Genomic DNA, 15,704 nt, shown 5'->3' on the forward strand with positions numbered 1-15,704 from the left:
GACCATATAGATTGTTAATGTAGCAATGATAGTTAAACCTGGAAAACTATTGAAAAGCTGAAATGTCCTTGAAATCACAACTTGATAGTAAGCATTTTAATAACTCTGCAAGAGGTAAACATATGTAATTTCATTTTATCCTTTGATGACCATCTGACTGTTTTTAGGTGATCAATAGGCCTCATACACACACCTGAGCTGTGAAAAACTAAACATAGCTCAGTTTGTTCTTACGTTAATCTCCTCTGTGTACCAGCACAGGACCCATCATGGACCACATACAGAAAGTGCAGCTCTTGATACTTTATATTCATTGCTTTATCTTCTTCATTACACTGGGGACAAGGATCATTTTCTGCTTTCTAGTGAGATGGAGGGCAGGCATTATTCTTCCTGAGCAGGGCACAGGACATTAATGCCTTCCAAGGTCTTCCTCCAAAGAAATCGTTGCAATGCAAGTTACTGCATTTCTCAGCCCTTTAAAAATAAAAGTGATCAAGTTTCAGGCACTGAGAGGAGAAACTTGTTTTCTTTATTCTCTGCTTTCTGTTAGACTCAGGAGGATTTGATAGAGATATTAAGTGTCAAAAGGAATGCAGAGGGGATTTGCTTTGGTGTCAGTTCATCCCAGCAAATGCAAAAACCACATTGTATAGGAGAATTTCATGTGATAATTTCCTTGTGAGCCTGGAGCCCCACAGCCAGAGGCAATGGGACTTGACACCTGGTGACAATTACACTCAGCTCAAATGATGAGTTACTGCTGCTGAACTGAGATATTTCCAGCCATGTCTGTCACTGTCAGTGACCTGTCTCATGCTTGAAATCAGAGTGTTTTATGTCTTGCCAGATGCAAAGCACACAAAATGTTTAGCTTTTCCTCTCTTCCTCCTCTATAGCCTTAGTAATAAATCAGTTCCTGAATGCAAGTGAGGAATAACAGAAGTACAGAGCTCCGACAGCCCCAGTGGTTTTCATCATGTAGCCATGGCACAGGAGGGCATAGGCAGCTCTGTAATTTTTTCACCTTGGTGTCAACTAAATGTAGTGTTCCCTTTGCTCCCCCAGGCAGAAGTGCTGTGCTCACAGGGGCTGCTCCATACCCAGAGGTAATGCATTGGTTTTTATCCCTTGCTTACCTGCATAGCAAACAAAATAAATCCCAGGAACAGACATTGTTCATGTGGCATTCCATGCTTTTCAAATTATTACAATCTCCCATTTTTCCTCTGCTTTTAAACACGAAGACTCCCAAAGCACTTCACAAAGCTTGCTAGATTTGTTTGGTCTCTACTAAGGGATCTCTTCACCCCTGACTGGCATGAGCTGACTTGGAGTAAGGAGCAAGTCTGGACTGGTAGAGAGCCGTGCTGCAAGAGAAGTGTTGTCTACCTACCTTGTCTTCCCAAAAAGAAACCCAAGAGATAATTTACTTGGAAAGAATATAATCACTCATTTACATATTTGACTAGAGTAATTCTGATGGTATTTTTTCCCTATGCAATGAGAAATAACATATTCAATTCAAGAATTTGGGATTAGAATTCTGTTTCAATTATTCCATTTCTGTGATGGGACAGGACTCAGCCTTGAGTTTTTTGGATTCACCCTAGAGTTGTAGTGTAATTTGTTTGCTCATTTCAGTTAGATCTAAAGAACCTGAGATTTCAATATTTTGTGTTCATCCTTTGGTAGATTGTTTTCTATCTGAGTTTTAAGACAGCAGTAAAACACCATGAGAACATATTTGTGAGATTAATATTCATTTATTAAGCATGCCACCTACTGCTTGCAGCACGAAAGCCTTTGGTCAAAGTACACACAGATTGCACCACCAAAAATTATTCACAGGGTTTTTTTATTGCTCCTGGTGTTAAAAAAATATTTAAATGTCTGGGTCAAACTTGGGTACATTAAACATCTATGGACACCAATGGGATTTTTTTCAGCTTCTTGCTATCAAGATATGATATGCTTTTCTGGAAAGAGATCTAAGTTACTGTCATAAAAAGACACTACAGACTTCAGTGTGGCTTATTGAGATGAATAATGTCAGCCACATGCATCTGATGTGGCATGAGGCTGATCGATGTTTCTCATTATCTTTTCTTCTCTGATGAAACATTTGTTTTCAAAGTCTAGATGCATTAAGTGCTTCCAGAGCATAAGTTTGTAATACTCATTTTCATAGTTATGATGGCTGTCTTTTTGGAAAACTAACCCTTGCTGACAACAGTAGCCTCCAGTAATGCCATAGCCAAATGATCTACAGATTCTAACCAAGAGATAAATCTGGTCAAAAGAGCAAGCTTGCCTCCCATAGTTTTCCTGGCTGCAGCTTTGTGACTGTAAGCTTGAGGAGATGATGTTACACAACAGTGGCACAACAGGCATCCGACACGATTTCCTTCTTCCTCGTGGTCTTAGTGCCTGAGTCATTCATAACCTCTTGTTGACCTGTTCATCCAAAGCTTTTTCACATACTTTGAAGGTGATATGTAAGTTGAGAGGGTGTACCTCTACCTGCTTCATTTCCCCTGTTCAGGTTTTATTCAAGCAAGCTCACACTGTGTCCCAAAAGATTGACTGAGCTGGGGCTATACAAAAACTTCACCCTCAAGTGTGAGCATTTGTATCTGTCTTTTTGTTCTTTGATGCTGCTTGAATTTTATGAAGTTTCACAGAGATATTATGAGCTGGAAAAAAATTGCCCCCATTTGACAGATGAGTGAACTGAGCACAGAGAGATTAGTGGCTCTGGTGGGAGCTCTGAATTACAGCAGACACAGAGCGTGAGAACGTGGCTGTCAGCCCTGACTGCTAACCTGCCACCCTCTCAGGTGCTCTGCTGAGCCTCAATATTTTCTCAAACAGACAGATTTCAAACATTCTATGAACTTTTTGCTTTCTTTTTTCTTTGTAAGGTTATTTTTATACATCAGGTTCAACTCAGATAAGAGACCAGAAATAATTAGCTGCCAGTAAGCTGACAGGTAAAAACATGGAGAAGAAGTTTTTAGAGGGTCTCCAGCAGTGTCAGACACATCAGGGGTGGGGATTACTGAAGGAGGCCTCTCAAAACTCATATGAGAGTAGAAGTTGGTGCCTATTGCAGTAATTTTTTTATGATGTGGAAAATTTGGGAGTTTTATTTGTAGTTCAATTTGTCCATGTGATGTGGCTCAGGGGTAAATGGGTCCCAGCTCTCTTTGAGGCTCACATTACTGACAGCTGCAGTGTTCATTTAGAACTGGGGAAATAAAAACTAGTCAAAATTCAGAAAATTAGTTTTATACTGAGACCTTCTGATTCAGCCAAAAACCTCTCTGTTTTTCGTGTCTTTTCATTAAGCTTTGCTTTTTCCATTGCCCATGGTCAGGCAGACCAGGAATTAATGTAATCAGGCACAGTCTAACTGGTATTGATGAAGCTTAGCTGATTAGTATCAGTCCAGAATCATGTCTTGCATTTCAAGAAATATTATTATAATTATAATGATGATGATGATTTCCCTCGTATGCTTCCATTCCATTTATTGGAATGCCTTCTTTCTTCATTTATTTCCCACTCTGAATACATTCTACACCTTTTTTTTAGCCTGCACTTTCCTCCCTTGCTGTTCCCAGTTTCTCAGTCCCCTCAGAGGGAATGTGATCTCAGTGTCATTGTCTTTGATGTCAATCTGGGACACCTGCATTTGTGAAGCAGGTTTAAATGGAAAAGCATTTTAAGTCACTCTTGTCCTCTTGCTGTCAGCTTGAGGGAGATTCCCTTTTGTTTGTCCATCTCCCCTTGACACACAGACTGCTGAGCTGATGCAAGGCTGCAGACAGCTCCCAGTGTAGAAAGTGGAGAGCAAAAATCTGCCTCTTCATTTCTAGTGGCAGATTGATATTCTGGAGACATAGTAGCTTTTTCATGACTGTGTAAAATCATAGCAATGGAGAACTGTTTTCAAGTGGATTTCTGGAAGGAACAAGTAAATGGCAAAGGAAACCATGTTGCTCAATTTTATCAATTTTAGAGGACTGCCTTCTAATCTCATACAATGACCAAACTTGAAAAAATTTCACCTGCACTTGTTTGATGACCTCTTATGCCTGATTTACAGCATAAAATATCATCTATTGTGAAAACACTCAGAAACAGCTTAGGCACTGCTTTTCATGGATGTCCTGCAGTGCACAGTGCTTCATCCTTTCCTCTGACTCAGGGAATTTAGTTCACTTTTTTTCTATTAGCAGAAATAATCAAACAAGATTTTCAACAAAACTCAAATTCACCATAAGCTTTCTATGTGGACACATGTGACTTGATTTGTCAGATACAAGTTTGTGTTTATAGAGGAGACAGCAGTGCTGCTGAGAAAGAAATAAAAAGTGGGGTTTGGGGGCAAATATTTGCTTTTCATTTATTAAGGAAAAGGCTGGACTACAGTAGCAAGACTGTTTTTAGAAGAAATGAGAGAGCTATAGACTATAAGCTGTGTATTTTTGGAAGTGTTTATATATAGGTGTATAGAGAAAGATATATATGTACAGACTAATAGAATCCCTTGCTCTAAGAAATTTTATTTAATCAATAGCTTTCTGTTGCCTCCTTGAATATTTATTTTAAACATTGTATTAAGTCTCCTTTAAAACAATGGAACATTCCTTTCTACAAGTATTTGTCCATCATGGTACAATACTGAGTCAAAGCAAATGGTAAAACCCTGAGTCAAAGGGAATGAATAGTAAGGTAAACAGTCCTTCACTCTGTGTGTTTTTCTGGGGTGTGACAAAAAGGCAGATAGGAGCCTGCTTTACAAATAGGAGAGGTTATTAGGACACAGGGACTTGGCGTCAGACATTATCGGTATTTTCTGTGCCCATGCCCAGGATAAAATCTCCCTTCAAGTTCTGATTTCAGTCTGGGGCAGTGTTTGAGGACTCAAGACAATGTAGGAATTTTAAATGTGTGGCATGTGCTAATGGATCATTGACATAAACCGGTTCTTCAGGGGCTCAGCAGCCTTACATTCCTTTGCAGGTAAGGTCACTGTCAACATGCTTAGTGCCCTGTGTGTCAGGGTCACAGGTACTTGACACTTTGCAGGCAGCTTCAAAAAAACACCACAAATGGCTGCAATTCCTTCCTGCACTTCTGATTATTTTGTAAGCTAGAGTCTAAGTTAGAGAGAGAGAATTGATAAAAGAATGCAAAGAAGCAGGGGTAGACTGGACTGAAGCCATGTACATGTGTGAGTGGGTTATTCCCTTGAGTAGGAGAGGAAATACACACAAGCCCTTTCTCCTTTCCTCTGAGGGAGGCATCTGCAGCAGTTTAACACTTCTGTGGGTCCTGGCAGTTGGTAAATCTCTCTCAGGTTCTCATAACTTAGCTAATACTGGCACCCAGGCTAGACCACAGCTGTGCTATCACAAGATTTGGTTTCAGTGAAGTTTCTTCAGAAGGAACTGTTTTATCATGCTATTGTATAATGAGAATAAATATCTCTGTGGAAAATTCTCATGAAAAATTCATGTCTAACATGCCCTGAGCATGTTACCTTGATAGCTACACATTTTTAAGTCTTGTCAACTTTCAGTTTTTCTTTTCCTTCTTTTTTTTTTAAAGACAAAATACTGCAGTGTGCTCTCTGTGTGTGGGCAAGTGATTAAATATCAATATTCTGGCTTTAAACCTTTTTTTGTAGTAATAATAATAGCAACAACAACAACAAGTAGTAGTAGTAGTAGTAGTAGTAGTAGTGGTGGTGGTGGTGGTGGTGTCTGGCTTCCTTGAGTGAAATAAGGAGATGTAAATTATTTACAGTAATCATCTTACCCTGCAGCTCTAGCTATAGTATTTAGTCACTGAGCTTAAAACAAAAATAAAATTGAACTTTTTCAGTTTACAATGTCTTTATTATAATTTGCCAAACAGGAAACTAAAATTTCCTAATAAATGTAGATACTTGCTGTTTTGTGCTGTGCTAATGTTCTATCAACTGCACAACTCTACATTGCTCTTAAAAATTTGAAGGCTGAACAGAACCTGTACCATGTGTACTCATTCCTCAGAATCAGTATTGAGCAGATAGATTTATTCTACTCAGTCTAGTTTCTAGGTCTTTCAGGTAAGAGGAATTCTATGTGCTTTTTCCAAGTTAAAATGCTTGTTCTTGTGATTATCCCACAGTCTGCCTTTTCTGCCACATCAGAAATACTTCAGTGGCTGTCTCAGCCTGTAAGAGCCTTCACAGATGGACCCCTTCATCACACATATTCTTTCCACAAAAGAAATTTGGAAAACTAATCACAAATTCCCCTTTGGTCTCACTCATCACATCTACCCTGCAAAAACAGTGTCATTGCCACATATTTCTGCTTACTCCTTTGTTCTGAGTGGATTTGTGAGGCTTGGAGCTGGATTTTGAGAGGGAAACCATGATACAATAGCTGAAATATCTTTGCCTTGCTTTTTCTTTTTATCTTACAGAGCAAAATATTAACTCCTACCAATATATAATGTACTTGATTATTGGTTTAATTTCATTTTAAAAAGCTTTCATCTTAGTGTGTTTAGGTCTAGATAGAGTTAATCTTTGAAAGGTTTACCTTTCATGTCATCAGTTATCCTAGCATTTTATTATCAGGTATGAATATATCACATCCTGCAGTAGCTCCCTTTTACCTGTTTATATTGTGTTTTGCTTTAAGATTATTAGGATAAATTCTTCTTTTGTGTGTCTGTACAGCAACAGAATATACTGATTTTGATTGATCTCTTTGTATAGAATGGTAACAGTAATGGTAATAACTTCAACCTTATCATGACTTATGTTCATATATGAGAATAATACTGCGATAGTATTGCTGTATAAAGAATCATCTCATCATTCTTACTGACTCCAAACTGTAGAAATTACTAAGCATTTCTTACCTTTCTCTGTGTCAAAGTGCTTGCTTCAATGGTTTCCTTTTATAATTAATGAAAAAGAATTATAATTTTTTTATTTCTCCCTCTCTATGTTACATGGTCTCACTTGTTCTCACCTGTTGCAGATCAAGGAACTGTACAAAAAGTTGTTGTCCTACCCACCAACTTCTCTGCAAGTGGAGAACTCATTTTGGAAGAGATGGAGGTTTTTCAGGTTTGGCTTTCTCCTTCTTTTGTTTTTCCAGTGTGTATGTTCACACAAACACTTTGTTCTAACAGACTTTGGCAAGGGCAACCATGATTTGGTAAAAGATCAAGTAAATGTGCATGCTGTCAGTTTGATAACCACATAAAGATTACAAAATGTTGACTGTTACGAAGGCTAGAGCTAGCTGAAGCCCTTTTCTTCTCCTATATTTCAGTTGCCTATTTTTTATGTTGATATACTGGCTAGAAGGATTTTGATAATCAGTTTTTTAGGAGGTCATGTTCTAAAGGCTCCAGAAGGAGACTTTTATCCTTGGCATCGCTATAGAGGCTGTTGCTGTGTATGGTTGGAATTTCAGATTTCTGTACTTTGATTATCTGAAGATCTTCCTAGTTCTCAGTTGCAAAATGAAATCAAATTAGTGTTGTTTTTGCTTAATTCCTGTTCTTCAAAGTCACATGCCTCTGGATCCAAGAAAGCTACAAGTTTAAAAGAACATAAGCTGAAAAGAAACACAAAAACTACAGGGAGATAAAGGAATAGCCTCTGTCAATCACTCTGGAATGTAACAGTTGTAATACCCTAAAGAAAATGTTCACCCTCATGTCGAAAAATCCCTCTCAAATATTTGGATGGGCTATTCATTAAACAGTAGTCTCAGGGCAAGTGGTATTATGTGTCTATAAGCTTAGTTAAGGATTTTGTCATGGCCTTTTCTCTATTTCATTAACAGAATACAAAAAGGAAAATTTAAGTTTCTTTATTGAGGCAGCATTAATGGTTTCCTTAAGAAAAGGAAAACTCAGAAAGGCATCTGTGTTAACACTCATAAAGGCATAGCTAGTCTTTCTAGGCTTTTGTTGAAGACTTCCTGCTAAAAAGATATATGTGAGTGATATTATTTAAAATTCACACTCTTCACCAAGAAAGTGCAGATTCCATTTACTGAAACATAAATTAATACAGCACAAGGATAGGTGGGCTGAGAGGCATCTTAGCCTAAACCTAGTTTCTGGGTGTCTGTCCACAGACCTTTTTATCCTGAACCCTAAAAACCATGATATCATAACTTCTGCTGTTACAATCTGTGTGGCATCATGGTGTTTGGATGAATCTCTCCAAGAGAGCAGGGATGAAATCATGGGCCCTGTTCTAGTTAATATCAAGGGTAGCAAAGAAGAGATCCTCTTCTAGAGTAAACAAGGAAAGGAGAATGTGGCATCAGATCCAGTGTTGCATTTGACGTGCAGACTCCAAACAGTTCATGAAGCAGCTCTTAACTTCTCCAAACCTTTGCCAATTCACATGACTCACAGCCAGATTTTCTGGTCCTGACCTCCCTGCTGTGTTGTGGTCATCTGCAATTAATCCTAACCCACTGTTATGGGTTTCCTTTGTGACTGAGCAAATGCCGAACTGTAAAAAAATGCTGAACATTTTTATTACCATCGATTTTATCACTTGTTTGGATGAACATAATGACTTAAGGCAAGGAAAGTAACAACTCCTTTTCCAGCTCTTTAATATTTGATTTGGACAAAGACATTAATAGACTGCTCTGATGACACACAGTAGTGTACAGTACTGTCTCTGGGAAAGAAACATTCAAGAACACTCATGCCATTTTAAAATAATCTGGTCATTGACAATCTGAATTTACATGCTGCATGGTACCAAACTGTATGCACTGTAAATAATTTGTAAGAAAATGACTTTGTATTCTTATCTGGATCATGTGGTAAATATTAGTGAGCTATTTTATGATTTTTCCTTATCATCATCATTAAACAAAAAACATTTCCTATTACAAAGTTAAAGTAATGGCTCTCTATTTCTGAGATAGCACAGATGCAGGTTAATTATAAGTATACAAAAACCTTTTAGATACATGTAATAATAATGTGGTTGAGTTTCAGCAATATATTTTGTGAGACATTAATTGTTTACATGTAATTTGTTTAGTTCTGAAAATAGCAGTACTTAGTAGGAGTGAGTGCTCTCTTTTCCGGGTAGAAACATGCATCATTTTCTTAGATATGACTTAGGTTTTAGCAACTTTTAAATGTTAATTTTGGGACAAAGTTCTTGACAATGATTTGTTACTCTGTCTTTCAGAGTAATTCTCCTATAACATCAATGAAGATTTCATCTAAAAAGGTAAGGCAAAATGGAATGCCTGCTTAGTGCTTATTAATTGAGAAGCAAATTGACTTAGATGTTAGAATATCAGTTCTTGTGGAGCACACAAATATAGGAAAGTTTTCCATAATGAGTACAGAAAACTTGACTGACGTTTGCACGAGCTGTTTATATGCCCTTGCACTAAGATAAAACAATTTCTATTCATTATGTATCATTTCTAATTAACTGGAAGTGTCAGATTTCTTGTTTTGATTTATAATTAAGGAATCAAAAAAAAAATATTTAGAGAGGAAATTCACTCACCCTGTTTTTTTCTCTAAAGTCCCAAATAGAAATTTTTCCTTGGAAGTCTGTCTGATCAGTGTAAAAAGGTGGTGTTTGGGCTGTTGGATCCGTGGTGCAATTGTGCGTGTTTGTTTAGTAGTAATAAACAATGGCAATAAGAATGATGAAAACAGCTGAGAGGATTTCTGATTAAATGCTTAACACAAAAGCTGAAAATGTGTATTCTGTGATTTTGTAAGCAAGATGTTGCTCAATACTTTACAAAGCTACTACTAAGTAAATATTACTCACTAAGTCGATTTCTGTATGCTTTTTTTTTTCTTTGACAAGAAGATCAAAGGAATTTCAAGGGGTTTTTGTTCAATATTAATTTATATTTTTTAGAATGATTAATTGTTTTTTGAGTAAAACAGTCGCTTTGGCCCATGTTTTGGTAATGATCTACACCCTTTGAACTTCTCTTGCAAAAGCTCTGATTTATTGTGAAAGTTCTCTTTGCTTGTTTTTCCAGGTATATAATGCTATCAGAATCTGGCCATAAGCCTCAACGTAATCTCTAGGTTTTACATCTTGGAAATGTATGCAATGGAGGATCCAACTAGGAACTCTGCATAATATTTATTAAAGTGACTGTGTGCAGAGAAAATACTTAGTTCAAAGGCTTGAACCAATAATCCTCACTGAATAAGAACCAAGTTCTCAAATCTGAGCAATATTAAGTCAGCCTGTCTGCCCCAGAACAGAACAATGACACTCAATGTCCAAAAAGCCATTAACATTCCCCAGTGTTTCTAGGTGTTTTCTAGCAGGAAGGTGGAAATAATATAGGCCTGTTCACCTGGGAGATTGCTGTTGATCTTGACTTTAGATGTATTTTGGCTCCACTCTTGGCCTTGAGTTAATTCCAAAATTAATTGAAAGGTTTTTTGGGTGTGTTAGCCAGGTCTTGGGTGAAACTCCTCCACATCTGAACTAAATCCTCCCATTTCCTCCTGCAGCAACAGTTGTATGTGAGCTCAGATGAAGGGGTCACCCAGGTTTCCTTGCATCGCTGCCACATCTACGGGACCGCCTGTGCTGACTGCTGCCTAGCCCGAGATCCATACTGCGCCTGGGATGGCAACTCCTGCTCCAGGTTTTATCCCACTGGAAAAAGGTGAGCAGTGTTAAGCAGCCCAGTGAAGTTTGCAAGGGAAGGTGGCTTTCATTCTGAGGGTTTTGATGTGATGGAGAAGTGGGATGTCATTCCTTTCATCAGCATGTACAAACAATACCCCCATAGCTGTTGTGCTTGTAGATATTCATCACCTAGGACTGTATGCTGCAGGAGCGTATGGTAAAGAGCTTGGCTTTTCATATTTAAAATAATGGATGGAAAAAGAAAGAGAAGGAAAGAAATGGTTCTTAATCATAAATATTAATCTTTCTGTCTCACGTACACAAAATCAGTGAGACATTTGTTCCCTTCATTTAAATTCAATTACTTATTATGGATGTAATTATGATAGCCCTAAATACAGCAAAAGATCTCTCAGGCTGTCTGAGGAATAAACTCATTTATATTTTTTTGTTCCTCATTTGCTCCTAAGTGAGAATTATTTTCAGGAAAATTTTAGGCAAATGTGATTTCCATGTAATGCCTGTGGATTTGGGCTTTTTGACATGAGGTTTATTAAAGCAGACAGGGAAAGCAATTTCTGTTTAATTTGCAACAGAACTAATAGTCCATCTCATAATCTTATGCAAAACAGGAGTCTCTTTCCTCCTCCCAGGGGAAATATTTAATAGCAGAAGGCTGTAGTGAGCTCTTGTCTTAATAAGATTTCACTCTTATACAAACAAAGCTACAGAATACACAATGAAGTGTTACTGCAGAGGGTACAAATCTTTCAGATGTATGTTCTCTACAACTACCTGGAAGGAGGTGGTAGCCTGCAGGGGTTGGGCTCTTCTCCCAGGTGACGAGCAAAAGGACAAGAGGAAACAGCCTCAAGTTGTGCCAGAAAAGGTTTAGGTAGCATATTCTAGAATCATAGAATCATGAAATATGCTGAGATGGAAACTGGGACCATTGAGTGCACCTCCTGGCCCTGCAGATGACACTCCAGGAATCACACCATGTGCCTGAGAGCATTACCCAAACACTTCAAGGCTTGGTGCTGTGACCACTTCCCTGGGGAGCCTGTTCCAGTGCCCAGCCACCTTCTGGACGAAGAACTTTTCTTGATATCCAACCTAAAGGCTGTGACTGTGCTCAGTGTCTGCACCTGAGCTGCAGGTGCAGAAGGCCACTTACAGTCACTGGGTTTTGTTCCTGTTCCTTCATAGAGGAGACAGTTTACAGAAAGAGGCAAAGCTTGGATCTGCTGATAATAATGTCATCCCCTGGACAATTTTTTTTGTTATTGCAAAGTTTTCTTGACTCATTCCTTACCTGAGATTGCCAGGTGAAGCCCAAACTGGCCACGTAGCAATTGGTAGAGTACGTGGGGTTGTTAACTGCTTTCATTGAGAACATTCAGCCACCAGTCTGCCAACTCATTGTTTTCTTCCATGGAACAAAGGTCAGAATATGGGGAGGAATGAAAAGAAAAATCCCCAAGTCTCAGCCCACCTAACTCCTACAGTAACATAGCTGCCAAAAGGTACAAGGAGCAGTCAGGTACACCCAGCCTGTGCAGTTTCCTGTTTGCCATCCCCATTATATACGCCCACCAGGGTTATTTCCACTGGGGCTTGCTTTCATGCTGATATTTTGTTTGCAATTTTCTCCTTATGTCAAACCAAAATAAACACCTCTAACTGTATGGAAAAAAGTCTGGTTTTCATATGTGAAGGAAATGAGTTGTCTCTTTATCTAACAAGGCAAATTACGAAGGAGAAAACATTGGTAACTAGATCCAAATCTCATTGTCTAGACAGTAGTTTCTGCTGTATGAATTTGCTTATTTGCTTCTTTTGACACTTCTGTCTCCTGTGAATTACTGCAGTTCCTCATGCAACTTCAATTTACCCCAAAACACCTTATAGGTATTACCTTTATTTTCTAACTGCCACTTTTTTTTTTAAATCAATATCTAAGTGCTAAGTTCTCATTCACAGAACTGCATAATGCAAGCAATGTGCCATCTCTGACAGTTTGGAGCAGCTCATGGTAGCACAAGAACTCTGACATTCACTCAGAAATTCTTCATGACCTCCCTTGACTCGTGTAAATAGTTCACAAGGGTTAAGACCCCAAGGCATAAAATGAAATCATTTTGATGGTAAACATAAAAACTTTACTTGGAATTTCAGTAATTACTCCACTGAAACATCACTGTTCAAATATTTCCCTTTCAAACAGTGCATGGGATCAGATGACAGGGGATTATGAGCACTCTCTGTGTTTGTGCACTACCTGGTATAATGTAGCCATAGATGTGTCATCCTTCCCTCTGTAGTACTGGAGCTCCAGGGGCTTTTTATGGTTTCTGATCCTCAAGTCCTCAGTGCATGGTTCAGAATACAGTTATTTAATATCCCATTGCAACAACCAATATATTTTTTTTCTTGAACTTGATAAATACTGTCCTACCTTACACAATATTGAGCAATGAAAATAACATATCTTAATAATATTAAAGAAAAATAGTGCACTGAATTCATGCACTGAATTCTATGAGCTATGACTTGCTAGCTGAGGAGGACTGAAATGCCAGTATTCCCAGTAAGCTCCCCAGAAAGTTTGCTACAGAATTGTGATTTTACATCTGTCATCCATAATATATATTAAATTCCCTACTTAGAAGTATCCTAGTACTTGGTGAGTTTTATTATATTTTGGAAATAGTCACATCTCTTCAAGTAGAAGACAGAATAGAATCTTAGCTCTCCACCACTCTGGATGAATGCTTCAGTCACTCCGCTACGAAGGTGGCTACAGGCACCAAAAATAAAGTGCTTGGAGCTTCTGGTAAGCTTCACTTACCAGGTGAAATCGAGGTTGGGAACATGCCCTTTGTCATAATTTTGTGCTGGTGTGTCAGATATGAATCTTGTGCATCTCATTGTTAGCTGCTTGCCTTTATGAAGAGTTTCCACTGGAGGTTCTGGCTTTGAATGCTGGGTATTGTGAGTGAACAGAAGTCTCTTTCATTTATCACCTCTGATCCTTCCATCCCTAAGCCTCCACTGCACAACTGCTTTACCTACAAAAACTGCACCTGTTTTATAAGCTTCAACAGATGCTGCTTCACCTAAACAGTATCTTCACACCAACAAGCCTGCCAAGAGTAAACCACACTCACAGTAGGTCATGAATTATCCCTAACATTTGATCTAGTAAAAAAAACAAAACACAGCAAATCCACAAATAAAAAAGGTGGTTATTTTCAGTGTAGCTATCTTGGAATAATATTTTGTTTTTACAAAATATTGCAGGAGGAGCCGTAGACAAGATGTGAGACATGGAAACCCTCTGACTCAGTGCCGAGGTTTCAACCTGAAAGGTACTGTAATTTAGAGATCCTCATGCTATATAAAGAACACATGGTTTTCCTTTATATGATTCATTGTAACTGACATTATCAGTATGGTTTACTGGTAAAGCATAATTATTTTCCAAGTCTGAGTTTTGTTTTGATTTCATTTTAGCACCTTTCCTTGTAATTATATGAAACTTGCACATATATGATAAAATGTTGAGACATTAAATACATAGTTCAGCATACTTGAATTGAGAAGCTGTTGACTAGAAAAAGGTAAAGTTAATTTGAGGACTTTTCTACCTTGGTTTCCCTTCAGTCTTTATTAATGCCTTTTCATTCATTTAAGCTTTGGACCTCCAGTTTTTTTCTGAATATTTGATTCCATACTGAGTTTTGGAGCACACCTTTGAGCAAACAGCAGGATCTAGGCTGGCCTGTCTTTTGATTTATGGTTATTCTCTTCTCCCTTTGTATGGGGAAAAAAAACTATTCCAAATTTCTTTGTGGAGTCTCTTATTTCCAGCTGTGCAACTGTTTAGTCAGCCTGGCCAGGGGAGCCAAGGCTTTGCTCTCCCAGCAAGCACTTTCTCTAGTTTGATGGACACCAGTAAAATATGCCCAAAGTCATGGGAGTAAACACATATATAAAGGCAATTCAATCCTCTTGAACCCCATGCATGTCTGAGCTAGGCAGTGGCAATGTATGCCATCAGACCAAGGGCACACAGACAATTATGCTCCTTTCACCTCTATTATGAACCTGAATTTTGAAGTACGTTCTCATCTGTACCACCTGGTGACCAAGTAATAGAGCTGATTGTAAATGTTTTTACTGATGTTTTTCTAATCAAAGAACAATGCTTTAAGAGTGACATGTGAAAGGTTCTGTTAATAATAATTCTACTGAAATGGTCTCCACTGGTTGTTGGAAGAATCTCCTGGATCAGAGAAGATCACAGCAGTCAGTTGGGTGTAGATCCCTCTGCTTAAATGAGTCAGTATTAGGTATTTTATATGAAGCTGAAGAGTTTGAGCAGGTAATTCCAAGAGATGGCCCCAGTGTTAGAGAATACACCTGAACTCTGAGATCCACGTTGAAGCAACTTGAGCTGAGTTGCAGGCATGCTGAGTTCCCCTGCAGGCATGTGCTGAGACCTCTCACCCATTGTCTGTCCGTCTGTCCCAAGGGTGGGTGTCTCCTCCTTCCATGTGGAAAATGTGAGAATGTCAACTGTCTGCATTCTGGCCTGAGGGGGGATAATTGTTTCAACCTTGACAGTCTTGTGAAGCAAGTTTCTTGTTTTCCAGCCACTTTTGCAATGTGGATGTATTTATAGGTTTATGTATTTTAGCATCTTTGTAAAGGAAGTTTCAGTAGCAGCAGTGGGATATAGGATAGGTAGATGGCAGTTGTTTCCCTGGAAAAAAAAAAGATGAAAAGAAAGAGCAATTTAGACACTTGCAAAATATAATTTACAGCCATTTATAGCAAAATGACTGTGTTTGGGGAAAAAAGTAAAATTTACTTAAAGAACAAAAGAACAGAGAGCCAAGCAAAGCCAAGGAATCTTCCATGCTCATAGAGAGCCATCATGCTGAATCCAAGTCTTAAAACATGGTAGACCTCTAAGCACATATAAACTTAACATTTTTGGCACACTGTTATTTTTAAATAA

General features: G+C 38.3%; 1 protein-coding gene across 1 annotated transcript in view; it reads left to right on the forward strand.

The window, feature by feature from the left end:
• The window catches only part of SEMA3C (semaphorin 3C), a 116,091-nt gene that overhangs the window by 94,760 nt on the left and 5,627 nt on the right, over positions 1 to 15,704 (forward strand). Inside the window, exons 13-16 of the mRNA XM_036401441.2 lie at positions 7,050 to 7,138; positions 9,248 to 9,289; positions 10,558 to 10,715; positions 13,982 to 14,049. Of these exons, the coding sequence (XP_036257334.1) occupies positions 7,050 to 7,138; positions 9,248 to 9,289; positions 10,558 to 10,715; positions 13,982 to 14,049 (357 nt within the window). The remainder of the gene's footprint in view (positions 1 to 7,049; positions 7,139 to 9,247; positions 9,290 to 10,557; positions 10,716 to 13,981; positions 14,050 to 15,704) is intronic.

This window comes from Molothrus ater, chromosome 5 (assembly GCF_012460135.2).
Source record: "Molothrus ater isolate BHLD 08-10-18 breed brown headed cowbird chromosome 5, BPBGC_Mater_1.1, whole genome shotgun sequence".
Classification (NCBI taxonomy): domain Eukaryota; kingdom Metazoa; phylum Chordata; class Aves; order Passeriformes; family Icteridae; genus Molothrus; species Molothrus ater.